General features: G+C 43.7%; 1 protein-coding gene across 12 annotated transcripts in view; it reads left to right on the plus strand.

Moving 5' to 3' along the window:
* The window catches only part of CTNNA3 (catenin alpha 3), a 438,881-nt gene extending 418,603 nt beyond the window's left edge, over nt 1–20,278 (plus strand). For 10 of the 12 annotated variants that reach the window (XM_069019044.1, XM_069019041.1, XM_069019045.1 and 7 more), the window contains 2 exons: nt 6,390–6,524; nt 18,247–20,278. In XM_069019044.1, the coding sequence (XP_068875145.1) occupies nt 6,390–6,524; nt 18,247–18,534 (423 nt within the window). In that variant the 3' untranslated portion in view covers nt 18,535–20,278. Of the gene's footprint in view, nt 1–6,389; nt 6,525–6,657; nt 7,416–8,815; nt 9,082–18,246 lie in introns of those variants that run through there. The other 2 variants (XM_069019048.1, XM_069019047.1) reach the window with 2 other exon arrangements.
* The last annotated feature ends 387 nt before the right edge of the window (nt 20,279–20,665 follow it).

Consider the following 20,665-nt stretch of genomic DNA (forward strand, 5'->3'; position numbering starts at 1 on the left):
AGGATTTTTAAATCAGCAGATGGCCCAACCTCTCCCCAGACCAGCCCAGCCAGGACCAAGGTAACTCAGCAGCCTGGCTAAGGGAGCTGCAGTGGCACCTGAGCACACCTGCAGCCTCCTCAGCAGGCTGGCTGGGTTGGGTTTGGGCCCTACAAGACCAATAGAGGAATGCAGGAAGTGGCTATGTGCAAGTGTCACATCTGAAGCATTTCTTTCCTGTGTGGCTGCCTTTCAGGTCCAGGGCAGCACAGTAGTCAACTATTTCCACACCCTCATGTGCTCTCTCTCTTCCCTTCACTCTTTATTTTCATATTCAGTGCTTGCTTTTCTGCTGTCTAGGAAGCAACACCAGTCTGTTAGTGGTTGTCATTAGTCTCCCTGAATTCCAGATAACAAGACAAACAATTTCTACTTTGCATCTATACAGTTGTGATTAGATTTGTGGAAAAATACGTAAAATGTCTGGACTCCCCATTCCTGATCCTGACATGTATTTTTCCAGCACTGGACAACAGCTCCTTTCAAGATTTTATTTGTTACAGATTAAAATTCAACCCTGTCACTTACACACTGCAGGAAACTATGTGATAGCAAAGCCAAAGATGAGTAAGGGTCATAAATTCTTGCTGGTTTTAGGACAGGGAATCCACTCTCACTGAAACATTTCTTTTAGGAAAGAAAGATTTCAGCTGTATTGTTATAGCAACTCCAGACTAGAAACATGAACAAATCAGCATGAGGACAAAGTATTTGTGAACTGCTGGTGGTGGTAACTCGTGTGTCCCCACAGAGCTGCTGGGAAATGTGACATGATTCAGGTTATTGTAACCCTTTTCTGAATTCACTCCAACCCCCTCCGTTTGCCCTGGCTCAGAACTGCACACCGATGACACCTGGGAGCATCTGAAGGGCACTCCTTACTTACAGATCTAGCTTGGACTTTAGATGCAATTTTACATTACATGCACTAAAACCAAATGAGCAGATGCAATTGAAAAACCCAAACACAAATCAAACCAAAAGATAATCCAAAGCAGCCCTTTTAGTTGTGGTGAACACAACTGCAATTAGTGCTAGATCGGTGTCAAGCTTAGTAAAAAAGACAATCTTGCTTTATTGCTCCTATTACAGATATTCTTAGTATGATCCTCTCATTCCTTGGGTGGCTAGAGATCTTCTAAATTCTGTAACCTTTTTTGGCTGTGCCAAGTATCCTTTAACTTAGAAAGCTCTTTTCCCATTGTGGTGGTTTTTTTAATCTCAAAGGTATTTTCAAATTAATTTTCTTAGGTGTTATTTTGCTAGGGTTCCTATGCCGTGCACTCCTGGGGTCTTAAAATAAAATAAACTTTACATTCCTCTGAGCTAGCAAATAATTGTTCTCTGAATTTGGGCTAAACTGGATAAGCCCTTCAGGAACTTGGTGCCCAGACTAAACCATGAATGCCAGTAGTGCCTTCCTGAGCAGCATTCAGACTTTATAGTGGGATATTTCACATGTTGCCTTTTACTAACATCCAAATTATGTAGAATTTCTACTATGTAGAAAAAAGGATTTGTATGATTTGCTTCAATTTTCAAGTAACTGATCTTCCAAGACAGTCCTTCCATTCTTCCTGCACATACTTTCCTGGACACTTTTTCTCTCCTTGCTATCAAGCTTAGCCTGTGCTCTCAGTATTTGTCACCACTTCTGACACTGCCATTTAATCAGGTCCCATCATGTCAGTGCCCGGGTTCCCAGGACTCAGCTGTTCCTGTGCTTTTGCAGTGACCAGGACAAGGTAATGTGAGAGTGCATTCATGCAAGAAGAGAAGCCAAGGCACTGCTCTCCTTCCTCTTCCCTGTAGCTCAGACCAGAGCAGGGACCCTACAGAACACACCACTGTGTAATGAAGAATCACTGCTGTAGCTCTTTGACCTCTTCCTGTTTGTAAAACATTTTCAGATGAGTAATTCTGATTTACACTCCATCTAATTTCAGAGAACCCAAAATGAGTACTCTGCAATTGCATCATTCATGGTGTCTTTTTGTTAGGAAAAAAAGAAAAGAAAACCACACCAGAACTGCATTTGCAGTCTTGTGTAACTTGTCAGCCACAACAGAACCTCTCTGATACAACTGTTCTTTGATTTCAGATTTTTATAGCTCTCTGTTCCTGTGTCTGAAGGCAAGGGATACAGTGTGGTACAATTAGCAGAACTCAGCTGTATTTCAGTCCACAGTCACAGCACTTTTAGAATGGCTCCGAGTTAACAATGGTGAAAATAACCACAGTTACAGCATCAACATCAACCTATGCACATGAATCACACGAGCATTATAAAGTCATTATCAGGAAACATTTCCTTTTGTCAGAAGACACTTGCTATTTAGTGACCTGGAAGCCCTAAGATAACGAAGACAGTGAGTACATCATCCCAGCCTAACAAAATGTGCTGAAGATTGAGGTCTGTATTAAGAGCCTCCTCAGAGTTGCAGTTGTTTGGCACCCATTAGGATCCCAGGCAGGCAGGCCCTGTTTGTCAGAGCTAATTAAGGTGATAAGGGAAGCACAGTGTAAATAATCCCTTTCGGTGATGGGAACCCCACTGGTGGAGCACTGAAGCTGCCTTCTGTCTGTGCACAGCACACATTTGTAGTAGGTGGTGGGTGATTATCCCCAATATTGATCCCCTTGAAGCCAGACTTGGATTCTAGAGAAATGCTGCTGACTTTGTTAGCAAAGGGGTGAATTGAGAGCAAACCAAACCCAGAACTGTCTGCAGTCAGGATCTCCTGTGCATCCACACCCCTTGTGCCACTGCTCTGCCAATGGCTTTTTCACTTGGATGGTGAATGCTGGTTTCAATCACTGCATCATTTTAATTTATCAAATTGTTTGGAGGTTCTGGTGGATATTCTGTTAGGTAAAAGACCACTGCATTTTTGGGATGAAGGTCTGTTCTGCTGCTGCTCTGACAGAAAGCCCTTGTTAGCAACAGCCCCTACCTGCAGGATGTGTGGGGAAAAACCTTTCAGAGCTTGCTGGGTTCTACAGTTAGGAGGGTGCAGCACTTAGACTGGTAACCATCACTTGCCTGTGGGATGATGAAACTCAGCATTTATTAGTTGTCCTTCTGTTGCAGCCTGGTGTTTGGTTTCACTGGTGAGCAGGTGCTGCTTGTACCAGCTGCTCCTGAGCAATAGGGAGAAGATTCTTTCTGCAGTGTCCTCCCTACAGTACGTTTGTTCCTAACATCTGTTGATGGTTGGTCTGATAGGCTACAAGGCATGAGGTTTAATTTTTTGCAGTGCTTGTTCCTGCTCAGAGAGGTGTAGGCTTGTTCCGTGTACTCTGTGAGTAAACACGGCTGTGTGTGCTGAGCAAGGCCCTGGCTGGGCCAGATCCTCTGCTGAAGTGTTGTGGCCAGACCTTAGGCTTGGTTTGGGCTGTTTCCTGCCTGCTGACAGGGGTTAATAATGAATATTGACACGACTGGAGAGATAATGGTGTGACTTTCATGGTGCTCCCAGCCTCCAGCAGCCACACCAGAATGTACTTAACCAAATGTATTTTTGATACACTTGACAGGTGAAATAATCCTTGATATTTTTCCATTCATTTGTCCAGTAACTTCTTTAACCTATGTAAGTTTTTAATATAACCATTCTGTAACAAAGATTTTTGTCAACTTAACAACCCCATATTAAAAACCATTTCCTTTGTTTTGCACTCCTGGGAGTAATTTTTAATGACCCCTTGGGTTTGTAACAGAGGAAAGAATACCAGGATTCATTAAAATCTTTCTTTTTCTGTCTGGGCTTGGCATGGCCAGTGCAGGGCAAAGATGCCCTGTATCTCCTTGGATAGTGGAGCTATGGATATGCCACAGACTTGTACAGTTGCATAATTACATTTTAGGAGAACATTCTTATTCATTGCCCTGCATGTGCTTTTTTGAATGCTTCTGGCATTGAAACTCTTTCCAGAGAACTTCAAGGCCTTGTTCTTGAGTGCAATTTCCTGGCCTTTGATGTGTATCATCTGTAGCATTCCAAAAATGGTACACGTTTATTCTGTAAAGCTATGTAAGGGAGACTGTGACTAGCCTGACACTTATTATTATATAAAAGAGTACTATATAATGATCATTCTTGTTGCTGAACTTTGGTAATTGGTATTGTCACAGCTTGAAGTGGGTGAGGCACTCTGCTGGCACCCTATACACCTTTCTCTTGAGTTTTTCTGGCCAGAGGAATAAAATCAAAGTGTAATTCAGGAAAGAAAAACAAGGGAGGAGGAAGAATCTCATTCCAGGAATACACACCATCTTGGTATAATTAGTTCTGATGCTTTAAGGGATTACACTGTAGTTGACCGGAAGTATAATTTTTTATTACTTATATGAAACAGTGTTTCTTCCTTCCTAAGCACTGCTTTAAGGACTGCCCAAATCAGTATTTATATAATTGTAACTCAGTGCCTGTTTAGAAAGCTGGAATACTCAAAGATATTTTAGGGCAGTTTTCCATAACGTGCTAGTATTTTGAAAACACCATGCATAGAACATGTCAAGGTCGTCTTCTTGTTTTGTTGTAAACTGTGCCCAAATACAGGAAACAATAATGGATATAAGAGAACATGAGGTAAGGACTGATGTTAAGTCATATTATTAATTTAAAATTGTACACTCTGACCTTCCTTATTTGCTACGGTACCGTCCCGGGCTAGCACTTTGTCCTGGTACCGAGCCAACTGCTGCCTGCCCCGAGCGGCACAGCTGGAGTCCCATGGCGGCGTGGGGGAAGCCAGCGCAGCACCTGCCCGTGTTCGCCTGGCTCCCCGATGGCTGGGCACGCAAAGGGGGTAGGATCAAGCGGAGGGACTCCACGTGGGGGAAGAGCGTTTATTGCAGGGTAAAAACCCACGAGAAAGACAAGCCACGCACCCCGACAAACAGGCGCAGAAAATACACAGTAACCAAGGATACATCAGCCAGGGGGTGTTACTGGGGCAGGGAGAAGGGGTTACAGCCAAAGGGGGAAGTGGTAGGAGGGGAGGAGTAACACAGACCAATTAGCTGCTGAAGAACATAGAACTCTTTGGAAATACAACCGAGTATGAGAAATATGGGAAAGGGAGAGCTGCAGCCACAGGTAAGGCATGGATCACAGCCTCTTGGCTGCTCTGTTAAGGCTTTTGGGGCTGGCCCTGGGGTTGGTCATGGTTCACCGCAACACTTACTTACTGTTACCTTTTGCTAAGTCTAAAGCCTGAACTTGCTTAACATCATTGCACAGCCATGGAGAATCATCACACCAGCCCTTTGAACACATCCTGTTTCTTCAGCAAAGCCAGGGGCTGAAATATTTTTGGAATTAAGCAGAGTTGGTGCTTTTTCTGACTCCTGGCAGGTTTTTGATTTAAATCCCTTGACCACAATTCATAAGAGCAGAAGTTTCAATAAGACCACAGGTAATTGTTGAGAGTGTGCAGTTGGTGGGGATGTATCTTTGCTTTTTCAGTATGCGAAGCTGAGCAGTTTCCTGTTGAAAGGAAGGAGCTGTGTTTATATCATGTAAGTACCACACAGGCCAAAGCCATGGCTCTGAAAACCTGCAGGGATCTCATGCTTATTTATCACTCTGTCCAGCTGTGGGAGCACAACAGGGGCTCACCATTCCCCTTATGATACCTTTATTCTGCCAGAGCAATGAAAATCAGCCTTTGGTGTCTGGCCTGGTACCACAGAGCACCACTGCGCTCCAAGCACTCCACATATTTTGGGACTTCACAAAAATTAGGTTAGAAAGACCCTATTTTTATTTTTAAAATGCGTTGTTAAAAATACTGCAATCGGTGCGTTTTCTGTAAGACATTCTTATTTTGCTGTTCCCACTGCTAGAGAAGATCTGCAGATTGAGTTGAATACATGCTGGGTGGAACACAGAAACCCCCACAGATCAGATTACAACAAGATAAAGCATAATACAGAAATGGTAGCATGTTTCTGCATGTATGTTTACACTGCCTACAAAATCTGTGTTTATATTGCCCTCATCACTGTTAGTGGTGGTATTTTCTTAAATAGAGATTATCTTAGGAGTTGAAGTAGTTACTCCATACCTTGAAGGGGATGTATTTAGAAATACTGCTAAGGCAAGCACAGCAAAGTTAACTACAAGAGTGCACATGGGGAATTTGAGGCTTAATTTGAGCTTCCAACTATTGCATTGAAAAGCTTCCCAAGAGGAATGAACTTTGCAGCCTGATACTGCTGCAGTGAAAAGCAAGGCTCCAGTAGTGTGCAACTGGAATATTCCTCAGTGAAGTTTTAATGTGATTCCTGAGACATCATTTTGAGTCAGCAGTTACTGAAATGCTTTATTTATTGTTCTTTTCAGTGCCCAGACCAGTCATGTAAGCAGGATTTACTGGCTTACCTAGAACAGATCAAGCTGTACTCCCATCAGCTCAAGATCTGCAGCCAGGTTAAAGCAGAAATCCAGAATCTTGGTGGAGAGCTCATCATGTCTGCAGTAAGTAGAAAAATGGCATCAATTACTCTGTTAGTCAAACTACATGTTACATTTGAGTTGGGCTTTCCTGTGCTTGTAGCATGTTCCAGTGTCACACCAAATCCTGTTTTCTCTTCTAACACCCACTTAACAGCGAGAACCTACGACAGTGAAGGTAAGACTTACAGCTTTAAAGGAAGAGCAATCACCTTTTTCTTTTTTTAAACTCTCCAACCGCATTATGCATTATCACTCTTACTCTGAAGGAGTTTGGCTTTAAGAACTATAACCCACTTGAAAATGCTGGTGCACTGACTTACACATGTGGAATATGCTCATGTGTGTGTCTGAACACAATAAAGACACTCCAGGGGTGGAGTTCCAGGTCAGAAAGAAATGCTGCAGGGCATTCTGCATGTCTACAGAAATAAATAAAATGAAGAGCAAGGTGACCTGATTCCTGAGTGAATTTCTTGATTTTGCTTTAATTTAAGAGTTATTCATGCCATTTCAGCCAAGTATCATTAGTGGTAGAAAAGACATTGCTCATGATTTTATGGAATGTTTATGCACTTGGCATCAGCACAGCCATCCATAAAATGCCTTCACATTCCCATATTCTGTGATGTGTTACTACCCCCGTGGAGCACATGGGATTATGATTTCAAGGTATAAATCTGCTACATGGCACCAAAACCAGGTAAGACACCAGGCGTATTGCTACCCTTTACATACTTGGCACTATATTTAAGAGAACTTCACATTCACGTAGTCTGGAATTCTCTCTGTATCTCTCTCTAGCTGTAGCTTTCTCTCCCCCCAGCTCTACCTCTGTCTCTGTCTGTACCTATCACTGGCTATCTGTATTCATCTATAGCTATCTCTGTATATACCTATCTATGTCTGTCTGTATGTATCTATACCTGTCTATATCTGTACCTGTCCATCTCTACATCTATCTACCTAATCTGTCTCTGCCCTATACATGTGTCTGCCTAGCTCTGTCTCTGTCTTTATCCATTTACACCTATCTCACGTTACCCATCTCTGTCCATCCCCATCTATTCCTGTCTGTATACCTGGTCTGTCTCTATTGGTCTGTATCTATCTGTACCTATCTACAGCTGTCTGTATTTGTCTTATCCTATCTTTGCCTATACGTCTCTATCAAACCATACCTATTTATACCTATCTATACTTGTATCTGTCCATACTTACCTATACCTGTCTATATCTTTATCCATCTAAACCTGGTCCATACCTGTGAACACCTATCTGTACCTGTCTATACCTGTCACTATTCAGCTCTACCTGTCTAAACCTATCTCTGTCTATATATATCTATCTACACCTCTGTAATATAGACACATCTACCTATATAGCTATACCTATCACTATTTGTCTATACCTATCTATACCTATCTCTATACTTGTCTCCGTCTCTATCCATCTCCACTTACTCCACCTGTCAATCTCCCTCTCCGTACCTGTCAATATCTGACAAAATCTAACAGAATCTGTTGGAATCTGACAAAATCTAACAGCATCTGACAGAATCTAACAATCTATCTGTACCTGTCACTACCTCTGTGTATCTGTCCATACCTCTATCTGTCAAAAATGTCTTTTATCTCTCAATATCTATCTCTACCTGTCAAATTCTGTCAGCACCTCTGTCCATCTGTCAATATGTCAGTCTCTCTCTCTCCTTGTCCATGTTTGGCTCTATCTCTCTGCACCTGTCAATAGCCATTTTTAGCTGTCTCTATTCATCTCTGCCCCTCTCTAGAGCTGTGTGTCTACCTCTCTGTACCTGTCTCTATTTCACCTCTCTCTTGCCTGTCTGTCCCTGTCTCTATCCATTGATACCTGTACATATCTATCTCTGCCTCTGTCTAGGCCTACCTATCCCTATCTATCTCTCAATAAAACTATTATTACATTTTATGTGGTTTATAAACTAATCAGAAATGAAGCCTTTTTTCCTGAGGTGGGATTTGAAACCCTCATTGCTATAGGATGCTTGTGCTTGGCTATTCAAATGATTAGAGACCACATCTGAACCTCTGGAACCTACTGTTAAGTAAGTAATTTTAATTGACTCTATAATTTCTGAGGCCAATACTTGTTTTCACTAGGGCTGCACATTAACAAAGCTTCTCTTCCTTACTTATTTCTTTTCACAAGCAGTTCTGTGACCAGTGTGGGTTACAACAAAGCCACATGTTGGAACCAAGTTTGGTTCTTGCTCTTTCTGCCTTCTGCTGTAGAATACTCACATTGTTTTCTTCACCTTTTTGTTTGTGGATTAGATTTTGTATTCTCTCCAGTCCTCATCTTTTCTGAATGAGAATCAGAAAAGGAGACAGCAAGATGATTAAGAAAAAAAAGAGGCCCTCAGCTTGCAGATAGTAAAGGTTTTACTGTGCATTAAGTAAAAAACTCACGAATCTCCAAATACCTGAAACTGAATCTTTCCTCTGGTTGGTGAAGACCTGCTACAGGGAAAATAAAACCTACCAGAAACAACATTAGGAAATAATCCTACTTACAAGGTTACTGCATTGTTTGCTCCCTCCTGCAGCCATGTACCTGTGTGCCAGGAATGACCTCCCTGGTCCTTGGGCATCCCTCCTCTGGCTGACCTTGGCTCCTCACAGTCTCTCCTTCTCTCCCACCTCCTTCAGGAGCTGGGACAGGATTAGGGTTAGAAAAGCTGAGGGGGGAAGTTCCTCTCCTGTAAGAAACAACACATTTCCACATTCAGATGAGTTAGTACCAACTTCTACAGTGACAAATCCACTTTGAGAAACAAATGGAGAATGACTGAGTACAAGCTGGTGGAATCCACACATAAAAAGCACAGTGCTGAGATGGGTCATACATTTACCCCACACCTCTCTTCTCCAGCCATTAGAGGTGTGCACAAGGATCTTGGATTTAAATCACCCTCAAGCAAAATTCCTTCTCACAAGAGTAGCAATTCATTAAAAAATAACCTAAACCCCCTTCTATTGAAGCCTAAAGACCAATGCAGAGGAAGGAAGAGAGGGATGAAGAGCAGAGGATGTAGTATCACATCTTTGCAGCTCTGCAAAAGAACCATCTTCTTGAAACAGAGCTAAGTCACAATCCCAGTTCAGGATGATGCTGTGGTGGAGCAAGTAAAGGAGCCCTGAACTGGTGTTACAGGTTAACCCTAGATAGCACCATGAAGCAGTGCCATGGCACAAGGGCAGCTGTGCCTCTGTCAGCAGCAAGTGTGTTCTCACCTACATGATGACCTGCACTGGAGGAGGAGGTGTTGCTGGCTGCCACCATAGCTCAGTGTGGCACTTACTCTGTGACAACAAAGAGCATTATGCATGTGAAAAACTATGCTGAAATCCATAAACACAGCTCCATCTTCAGCTGTTTTTGATCTGTGTGCCCTGTGCCCTTGTCTGTCCTGCAGCAGTGCGGGGCCCCCTGCCCTGGAGGGTTTCTTACCTACAGTTCATACTTGGCTGTACCATTAGTGTGGGTCCATAAGCCACTTTCTCTGGGGCAGCTGGGATGCTTAGGGGACTTCCCAGCTGATAGCTCTCCTCAATTAGTGGCTTTTGGACTTGAGGCCACACACTCTTGCAGTCTGCCTTTCTCACTGTCTGTCCCCAAGCTCCAGTACTTTCTTTCTAGTCAGGCTCTGTTAAGGAGGTTCGAAGATGTACAGAAAAAGAGAGGAAGAGATGTGGATCATCAGCTTCTCATCCTCCATTCACTGCAGTTCTGTTGTTTTCATTAATTAAAAATTCCTTGCTCACTATTTAGTCTTTCATAGTGCCATACAAAACTTACATTTGTAAGCAGCACTGCTTACATTGCCACGGTCTAAGCTGCTCAACTCCAAACGGTGAGGATTCACTAAGTCTTCATTAGGAGTGATTAAACAGGAAACGGACATTTCCCTCAATTAATTAGAATAAATTGGTGCCTCTTCAGGCACGATGTAATGGGGTAACAGTTGCAGTATGCAGATTGACAGTAAATGCATTCATTTATGCAGATAAGCTGATAGTTCACTTACAAGCACTGCACAGTGATAGGCTTGCACCTTACCTTGCCAGGTTGATGTTTTTCCTAGAATGGCTTTAAGAGAATTGTATCCCAGGGCAGAAAATGAACATGTCTTATATATTGTGCTCCCTGACTTTGCAAAGTAATTCTGTTTTATACTATTTATAGTCATTATCTTCTTCTGTTTCATTTTATATTGTACTTGGCAAGAGAGACAAAGCTTCTTGACCTTAAAAAGGAATGGTCTGGAAGAGCAAACTCTCAAGAGTTCCAGTATCCCGGAATTTGCTGATGGCACAGAAACCCCCTCTCAGGCTGGCCAGCCTTACCTGTGCACTGAGGGCTGTTCCACTCTGCTGTTCCTGCAGATGTCTCATTTATCTTCAGCTCTTCCTCCTGCTATCTCAAGAGCCGGACTTTAACTTAAACACCAACATCAGACCACTTTTGTGCCAAAGGGAGGTGCTTTAATGTGTCTAACTTCATGCTCCAAGGCTGGACTGAAATATCTGTTTCCCTTCCTGAGTTCCCAGGCCTGTTAAATCACAAGTTTCCAGCACGACATATCAATGAACATGTTGCAGCTTTGAAGGCTGAACCACAGGTGAAAACACAGAGGCAAAGCTATAAGCCAGCAGGTAGAAAAATACAAGAGAGGGTCTCTGCCACCAGCCCTTTGGCTGACACAGTCCCAGTCCCTGGCTCTCCATACTCCAGGTAAAGGCTGCCTTGGCCAATGTGCACCGCTGTGGCAGCTGGCCAACAGCCCCACACCTTTGCTGCACTGGGAGGGGTTCATCTGCTGCCAGAGAGGAGCTGGCACCGTGCTCAGCTCCTGAACAGCTGCTCCTCTGGCAGGGCAGGAGATGGGAGCAGTGCATTTCAGCTCCTTTTAGGGTCTGGGTGTGCTTTCCCCCTGGAAGAGGAGTTGAGATGGGCAGAACAGCGTTATTGTAGCCCCAGCAGGACTGGAAGGAACAAAGGGCTAAAAGCAGCAAGCTGGGAATCACACTGGCATAGGGGCTGCTCTAACAGCCCACTTGAGTCACTCCACGTCCGAGTAGTTCATTCCTCTGCCTTCAGTGCTGCTGCCATGCTCTCACTGCTGTGCAAACTTTGTAGAAAAGCATCCCTTTTTCCTTGCTTCAGGCTGCTCTGACAAAGATGTGCCCCTGAGCACCAGGGCACAGCTCCTGTTCCATGTCCAGCCAGTTTGCTTCTCCTGGCTGGCATTTGCCTTGGCACTCCTTGAGAATTCATACTTCAGGCTTTTGAATGGATGTGAGAGGTTAATGTAGGGCCTCACACCATGCATGAAATTAGGTATTTCAGTACTTGACTCTGAAAATACTGAACTGCTCAATTTCTAAAAGCTGACATTAACCCCCAAGAGCTGATACAATAAAGTTTTCTTCTACTAGAGTTGACAGAAATGTTTCACTCTGTTATCTACTAACACTATACCTTTCTTGCGTTTGCCTAGTGTACACTGGCAGGTGTGTGTATATAGAAATCCTGGCCTTTGGAAGCACAGCAAGGGATAGATTTTCCTGTCAGTCACTTACAGACAGCTCAGTTACTATTGCTTTCCAAACTGCATCTACTGAGAAAAACTAATTTAAAGCAGTAAGAAGTGTTTCTGGTAACGCACACTACAGAACAGTTAACTTTTCCTAGTAATGATTAATCTGTTAATTAGCAAAATCAGGATGTGTCTTAGACCCAGTGCATGTAAAAAGATTATTGCAACAAACACTCAATTTCTTCCTCAACAGCAAGGAAAGGATTTATATTAAGCTGCTGCTCCCTTTTTCTCAAGGGCCTGTTTTTAAAAAAATAGATTCCTTTTTTTAAAATCCTCCCTGGAAGTGAAAGCAGCAGTAATGGGGAGGGGCTGAGCTATCCTCCTGGCTAAGCATCTGCTCCATTATGGCGTTGCACAGGAACAATTCACAGCCCTTAATGTAAGTTGTTTATCATTTCACTTGGACACAGGCCTGAGCTAATCATAGAACTCAGTTTCAGTTCTTTGAATCCTACTTAGCCTGAAGCAGACTCTGGTAATGGTTAGTTTTTAGTCCATTAGATTCAATTTCCCCACCTGAAAAATGGGTAAAACCCAGAAAAACTGCAGACACGCCTGAGGTGTTCAATGCAATCACTAGATGGATAGGCAGACATAGATAACAGCCGCGTTTTTAGGAAAACTCAGTTCCTTGAAAAGAAATCCAAGCAGTGAAGCTGATTTCCTGAGGCCACTTCCATGAATGGGGATGAAACCTCTCCAATATCCCAGAGGGAGGGCATGGCAAAGCAGAGGTGAGCAGAACGCTGAGGGAACAGTTCCAGAGAAAAGAATCACCATGGCAGGCCTCCCTTTGGCTTATTTCCTATCTAAGCTGTACTGGGTTGAATCTGTGGCAAGTTCTGAGTGTCACCTGGCAGCTGCGTGAGCAAACACGGCAGGTAATCAAGTGCTTCCAGTTCTAACTTTGCTGGGCTTTCTTGGACACCCATCTTCTGGTGTCACTGTTAGACCAAGATCTCCGTTTCCATTAAAACAAAATTAACACTACACTCTTAAGTGGGGAAAACAGTGTGGCTCAGAACACAAGGCAAGTAAGTGGTGTTAAAATCCTGGCCAAGGCGCAGCAAAAATTCCAGTGCCTTCAACAGTCGAGATTTCACTCTTAATAATTTACCTGTTTGGATTGTTCTGCTACTTTTACTCTTAAGGGATTCAATGACTATTTCATATAGAAACCTTAGTGAAAGAACCATAAAATAATTCAAAACAGCAAATAGCTAAACCTAGTAAAAAAGTAGGGCTACAATCAAAAGCACTATGGAGTGAGGAATCCTTATCTTAAATGCAGCACTACTCAGACAGTGCTCTCCACAAAATGTAGAACTTGTGTTACTTTCAGATGTAGCTGTCAAAGAAATAAAAATTCAGTCTTGGTCTCTCAGTATAGTGTAGCAAAGGAAATCTGCTTCTAGGAATGTATTTAATGCACCATGCATTTCAATTAAAATAAATTTTTAATAACTGAGCTTGTTTCCAAAAGAATTTTAAGTTCAGACTTCAAACGCTGATAAAAACTCTGATGTTAGTTCTCAGCTTCCACCTGTATGAAAAACCTAGAACTGGCTGAACTGTAAATACAACTTGGGAGATTGTAAACAGCCAACTGCTACATCTGTTCTCCAATAGCAAAACCTTACAGTTCCCTGTAAAAACCCCAAGAATCCTCCCAGCAGAGCAGTCTGGGTGTCCCAGGCAGGGCTCCAGGCACTGCCATGTTACACAGAACCCTTTGGGAGGGCTGTTCTGCAGGCCCTCACACCTTTACTCCAGAAGGCACATGTCTGTCACTTCCTTATGGCTAAGGGACAGCACCTGCACATCCACACAAGCAACAGGAGCAGGAGCCTGGCTTCTCTACGTGCTCTGCAATAAGGAGAGTTTGTACTTAACTGCTACAGGAGTTACAGCTCCTGCTGACATGTGACAATGCAAGCATTTTTTAGTGCACTGAACAGAAAAAGATAGCAGAAGGGTTTCTTCAAATTCCAAGTCATGAGTCTCTTAGTTATTCTGAATAAAAATAACTGCCCATATCAGTTATTATATTGTTCAACATTTTATAGCAATGGATAGCCACTACTGCCAAGACATGAAATTACTTCACAAAAATGAGAAAAAATACAATGTATGTAAACAAACTGAAAAGTTTCAAAATTAATTTCTTGTCTAACCTCCTTTCAGCTTTGTTACTCAGTGGAGGGTTTGCTTTCTTGCTCTCAGGACTCATCACAGAGGAGGAATAAAAGTGCTGGAGATGGGAGTGGATTTCAGCATGAGTGCTGCCAGCCTGATTTGGGGTGGGGTTTTTTTCTTAAAAAATACTGGCATCTGCTCTGTATCTTGTGTGTTTCACACCCCAGTGTGAAATTACAGTGGTCAGAATAAGTCTGAATTCCCTTTACAATGGAAACCAAGTACTTAATGCTCACAAGACAGGTGAGGAAAGAAACGGCAAGAGATGTTTTTCCTAAAGCCTTTAGTGAATTACTGTCTTAACTCACACAGACCTGTAAAATCTGGAGGCTGGAACCTTGCGTCTTCATAGAAAACGCTGAAAGAGCCAAAGTGGAGTTAGGCAAAAATAAAACAGCTTTTAGTTTGGGGTTGGTTGGTTTGTTTGTTTTGCTAGTGAATCTTTATGTACCGCTTGCTGTGCACTGGAGAGTTTGCAGCTACATCGCTCTAAGTGAAATGAACTTAAATGCTCAATGAATATTGTATCAGTCTTTCATTTATGCCAAGTTTCATTCCTTCAGTTTTCCTGGATATGAGACCTTGAAGAGCCTGCTGAATATCTGAGATAAAAGCATCCAAGTGAAGACAGTTCTCGAGTACATCAGTTTTACAGAACAACAGATTTGCACCAAACTCTACAGTGTTACTGGCACTGAGGTAGAAAAACAGCTGCTCTCTAAAGCCAAAAAAAGAGATTGAATGTATGGCCTGATTGTTACCATCTGTAGTACACACACCTAAGAACATCTAAAAGCTTCTCCAAAATTCTGAACACAGTTAATACCCCCACTCCAGCACCCCTTCTTTAGAAGACAAATGTGAGAAATGCATCAGAAAGCTGAGGGGACATACGGACACTAAGACACTGCCAGTACTGTGGACAGAAAGCCAAAAGGGCAGCATTAACTGAGTGTCCCTTTACCTCACTGCCTGTGCAGAGCTGCCAAGTAAAATTCCTGGGATCAGTGCCTGTCCTGACTCAGCCCAGCCCCACCCTGAACCACAGCCCCCGGTAATGCAGCAAAGCCCAGGTCAAACACCCCTGGTGGGCTCTGCCTCTCAGCAGGGAACACACCACAACTATTTCTTACAGCTTGGGGCCAGGTACCTGTATGGTGGCTCAGGGCATCTTTCATAGAGCTTTAATGGTACAGCAGAGGTTCAGTTCCTCTGGCAGGGCAAGGGACAGGGCAATTCTGCCACTTTGAACAGCTCTACATTTGGGTTTGAAGCCAGGCTTTGGATCTTTAGCATTTAAAATGCTGGAGTTGACAGTTCCCCACCCCTGAGCCTGTGTCAGACTACGAGGCTGACATGGCTGCATGCTGCTTTCCCGTTAGAACCGCATCAGAACTAGGCACCCCTGCAGTGGGTTTGCTGCTTAAAGCAGATACCTATGATTAGAGTTTGAAAAAGAATAAAAACATTGTTTTCTTGATCCCAGTGGTGGGGTGAAGGAGCCCTGGACTGTTCCACAGCTGTTTTGTGGAAGGAGCCCCAGGGGGCAGATGGAGGAGGTAACAGTTGAGTTTCCACAGGAGAGGAAAGGCCAGCTAAGTTCTAGTGCTCACCTCAGCCTTCTCCATGTTCCACAGTACACACTGAAGTCACAATAAAAAAACAGCTAGAGTTTTGTGCCAGCCTTTATCCTGCCTGGATACTACCAGTTTCTTCTAGAAGCCCTTTTCCTGCCACACAAACAAATTTTTTTGCTGCCCAGCCTGCCATCCCATCTCATGTGCCTCTATGGCCCAGCAGCTTCACAAAGGACGAACAATTACTCTAGAGTCACTGGGAAACTTCAGGGGAAAAAACTGCCCCTGAAGCCCATTCACCAGCTACCACAGAACCAAAACCATCTTTTCCTTTGTCCCAGCAGCTTCACAGTGGTGTTACTACTATGCCAGTGTTGGAAAAGGGATTGCACGTGTATTAACCATTATGGTGAGGAAAACAAGAAAAGGTTATTCAAAGCTTTCAAGAAGCTGTCAGGATTATGGTGGTGTCAGCTGTTCTAGAAAACAACAGATAACTGAAATTTCGTGTGTGTGTGCATGCACAGGTGTGCCTGTGTTTAAGCAGCCTCAGGTTAGCATGAAGGCAGGAGTTCCTATGAAGCTTATCTCCTCCTGCCACAGTGAACACCGTGTGACAGCATCCAGCAGTGAGGTGTGGCCAGGGCCCCCCTCCATCTGCCCCTGAGCTAAGGCTTCACTGCCAGGCAGCCTCCCTGGGGAAAGGGATGTGCTGCACACATATCGGGAGTGTGGGACAGGGGCTCTGAGCAAAACCTTCCCCACAGCCTACAGCTTTGGGAAATGGTTGGTTTAAAACGTGTTAGACGGGTTAAAGAATTGTTTGAAATTAGGCTTGATGATCAGTACGTGCTTTGATGTTCACATCAAAGTGTGTGACAGAGGCTGTGCTGCAGGGCCAGGACTGCTGAGGGGCTGGGCAGCCCCACTCCCTAATTCAGTTCATATGGCAGTCCCCAACCACACCCACCTACCCCCTTAATGGCAACACTGCCCTGCAAGCACCACGTGGCTGCTAGAGACTGGCAGCCCTTTCTAGAAAGTTCACATGCTGCAGCAGGGAATGAACTTTAGAGGCCATCTGGTAAATTTTACACCTTTTCTTGGGGAATTGAGATAATTTCAGTTTGCCATCACACATATGCATTCTACCAGACCTCTATTTTTTTTTTTTTTTTTTCATTTTCAGAGAGCAGCAGTGTGTGTTTTATTAACTGGAAGATTTTTCTGCCAGTTCAGAGGCATTTCCAAATTGCAACTAAATCCAGCCTCTTGGCTGTATTTTTTATTTCTGCCTTACCTGCATTTTGTTACACAACCAGAATAAAGACAGACAATAATAACACACTCTCTCCCCTGATCAGTTCGTTTGACCTGGCAAAGGGAGGAGTCTTTGCACCTTTCTTAATAACCCAGTTTGTAAATCTGTACCTTGCCCAAGGCTCTGGGGTTGGGCTGGACAGCAAAGCACAGGATCACTCTGTCACTAAACCCTTGGCCCTTCAGAGAACTGGCCTCAGTGCTTTTACACAACTGTTTCAACAAAGGGGATGTTTACAAGGTAAAGTGTGAAGGCTCTCCAGTTTTGTAGAGCAATCCTACCGTTTCTACATCCCAGCCCTAGTGAGCTTCCTCAGTATTCCTGTTTCCTGTCCATGAGCAGCGATGGAAGGCGCCCCTGCTGTGGCACTGGTATGGCTGTGCTGAATGCTGGGGAAAGTGGCCATAGGCAATGGGCTTTGTTGTTTTGCATTCTGCCCTTGGGTGGCACTCCCCAAGCAGCTGGAGAGGCCACACAGCCACTGGGATTTCTGTGTTATCCTACTTCTAATATCCCATACAAATCTTGGCTGCTGAGAACAGGTTCAGCAGCTCTGCCAGAGCCAGACACTTCAGGGTATCCCAGCACTGCTCAGGAGCACATATAGGAGCCCAGAATGTGACAGGAGCAGCTGGAGACCTTACCTAGAAACAAAGGAAGCAAGGGGTCACATTTTCACAGCTCTTCAGCAAGTTGGTTTCATTACCCATCAGTAATAATTGCAATAGGACTCTGCAGACAAGCATCATGAATTCCTGTTAAAGAAAAAACCAAAACAATCAGCATTATCTTCAAAAGCATTTATATATTCCTCCAGCTGAATTTCTGTACATCACTTTAAGTCTGAGCAGCAGAGCATGAGTACAGTGATCCAACACATCAAGAGAAAATGAGGAAATTATGGTTTAGTCTCTGGTAATCTTACTTTTTCTCTCTTGTTTATTCCTGTGCCTACTGTGATTAAAAGCACACTGACTTCTAAGCTGATGTTTCTGTTTCCTCTTACAGTTGGACAGCGTCACTTCACTAATTCAGGCTGCCAAAAATTTAATGAATTCTGTGGTGCAGACAGTGAAGATGTCCTACATTGCATCCACAAAGATTATCAAGATTCAGAGTCCTACTGGCCCACGACATCCAGTTGTGATGTGGAGAATGAAGGCCCCAGAGAAGAAGCCCTTGATTAAAAGAGAGAAGCCAGAAGAAATGTATGCTGCTGTCAGAAAAGGTTCTGCAAAGAAGAGAATCCATCCTGTGCAAGTCATGAGTGAATTCAGAGGCAGAGAAATAGTCTAATATTTTGCCACTAAGTCTTCCTATCTTGAATTTCTGTTGATTTTTCACCTTTCCCTGACTTATTTAATATGTTAATGTTTTGCTTGTCTCTAAATCTGTAAGATAACACTTGCTTAAATTATTTGAAAATGCTGTTGGATTAATTAGAAGCACACGTTGGAAGCAATACTGATTGTCTTGCAGGGACAAACTCTGGTGTCTCTGGCACAGCAGGGCCTGTGCTGCAGTTGGGAAGGTGCAGCAGTGTGCCGAGTGCCCAAAGCCATCCTGCATTCACCAGGCTTTAGGAGCTCCCTCAGCAGGGATGAGAGTGGCCCGCACTGCACTGGATCTGTTTTGTGACACAGATTTTCAAACTTGTGCTGCTGGGCCAGGTCCCTGATGGGCATCGTCACCCCGTGACCAGGTCACAGCTGGGCTGCTCAGGTGAGCCCAGAGTCTGGGCCCTAAACATGAGCCCACACTGGAGCATCCAAAGACCTGTCCTTGGTCAAGGCCCAAGTGGTGGAACAACATGGATGTAATAATGTAGTAAAAAAAGCACTGACTGCAAGCCAGCAGGGATGACAACTCTTTAAAAGGCCTTTGGGAACATGAACAGCAATCTGTGTTCTGCTCCCTGCTCTCTCCTGTGAGCCCCAGTAAATCTGCTTACTGTTACATTTGGCAGTTCAGATAAATCAGACATTAACAAGAAAAAACTTTTCTAATTGCTGCACAAAAGAACCATGTTGAAATAAATCACTGTTCTAAGACCAGTGTGTGAAATACACGTATTTTGAATCTTAGGAATGGGGAGACTTTTCCAAAGCAACTATAGGGAATGAAGTTATTTCTGACACACAAGTCCTCAGTGCAGGACTGTGCTGGGGAGTGCTGAATGGCTGCACTCGAAGTGAGTAATGAAGGTAAATCCTGCTAGTCCAGACCTCTGCAATGTACTTAAGAAAAACAAATTTTTCCTGAATCCTTTTGAATCTGAAATCCACTTGGACTATTTTCTTTAGAAGGATCTAACTTGCCTTTTTGCCATGTTGTGAGTTTTCCCAGACTACATTTGTTACTCAAGATGTCTTTGCTTGGCCATTCAGTAGATCCTTTGGTATGGGCACCTAACATTTGCTAAGGTGAAGGGCCCCCTCAAAAGCCAGAACTTCCTGTGTGTCACTGACTGCCATTATGGGATGGCTCCACACCCCAGGCTGCTGCTGTGGGTCATTTATTACCATGTTTGCACAGCAGTGCCTGACCTGGCCCAGTGTGGGCACCAAGAATAACCATAAGCTGTGCCTTTCCTCTTGGGGCTGCTCTGTTTGGAAGCTCAAAATGCTGGGACAGGAAAATTTCTATGCTGTTGGTTATGAAACCCCATGAAACTGTAGTGCTCATGAATTAAAAATTCTACAGATCACTCTTCCTTCCACCTTCCCTAACTTTGCAATCAGTTAAACGGAACAGAAGAAGTTTGGAAGAAAAATGACCTCTTTCCAACTCCAGTTCCCTCCAGCATGTTTGCCTTAAGATCTTAGTAACGTCTCCTGGTCTTTGCTGCTGCTCCTAAGGCTCCAGAGGCAGCAGGTGAGCTGACATGGCCTTGTGACCTGCTCTGGGGGGTATGGCTGTCCTGAAACCCTCATGTCTCCAGGTTACACCTTGGATGCAGGTCACCTCGACATCAAGCATCTGTAACTAATGCCTTGGTATCACATTATTAATAAAAAAGCATGTACACCCCTGAGAAGAAGCTGCCTTGAGTGTTGTGGGATTTTTTCAGTGTGTCTCAAGTCCACAAGGCCTGCCAGGTGTGCTCAAAGGAGCACCAGCCTTCCTTCCAGCACACTGCATGTGCTCCATTAGCTGCTCTAAGGGAGGGGTTTGGCAGCATTAGGATCACTAAAGCACAGTTTACTGCTTCATTTAATGCTCCTGACTGCAGAGCCAGTCTCTCCTCTCACACTTGCCATGCTCAGTAGCCAGTTTGATCTCAGCATGGGAATTTACTACACAAAAATCAACCCTCTAAATGAACAAGGAAGTCAAAACCCACTTCTGGTTATTGAGAAGAGCCAAAAGAATGATAATTAAATCTAGACTGTCTTGGGTCAAATTCAATCCCAAGTGAAAAAGTTTA

This window comes from Aphelocoma coerulescens, chromosome 6, assembly GCF_041296385.1.
Source record: "Aphelocoma coerulescens isolate FSJ_1873_10779 chromosome 6, UR_Acoe_1.0, whole genome shotgun sequence".
NCBI lineage: Eukaryota > Metazoa > Chordata > Aves > Passeriformes > Corvidae > Aphelocoma > Aphelocoma coerulescens.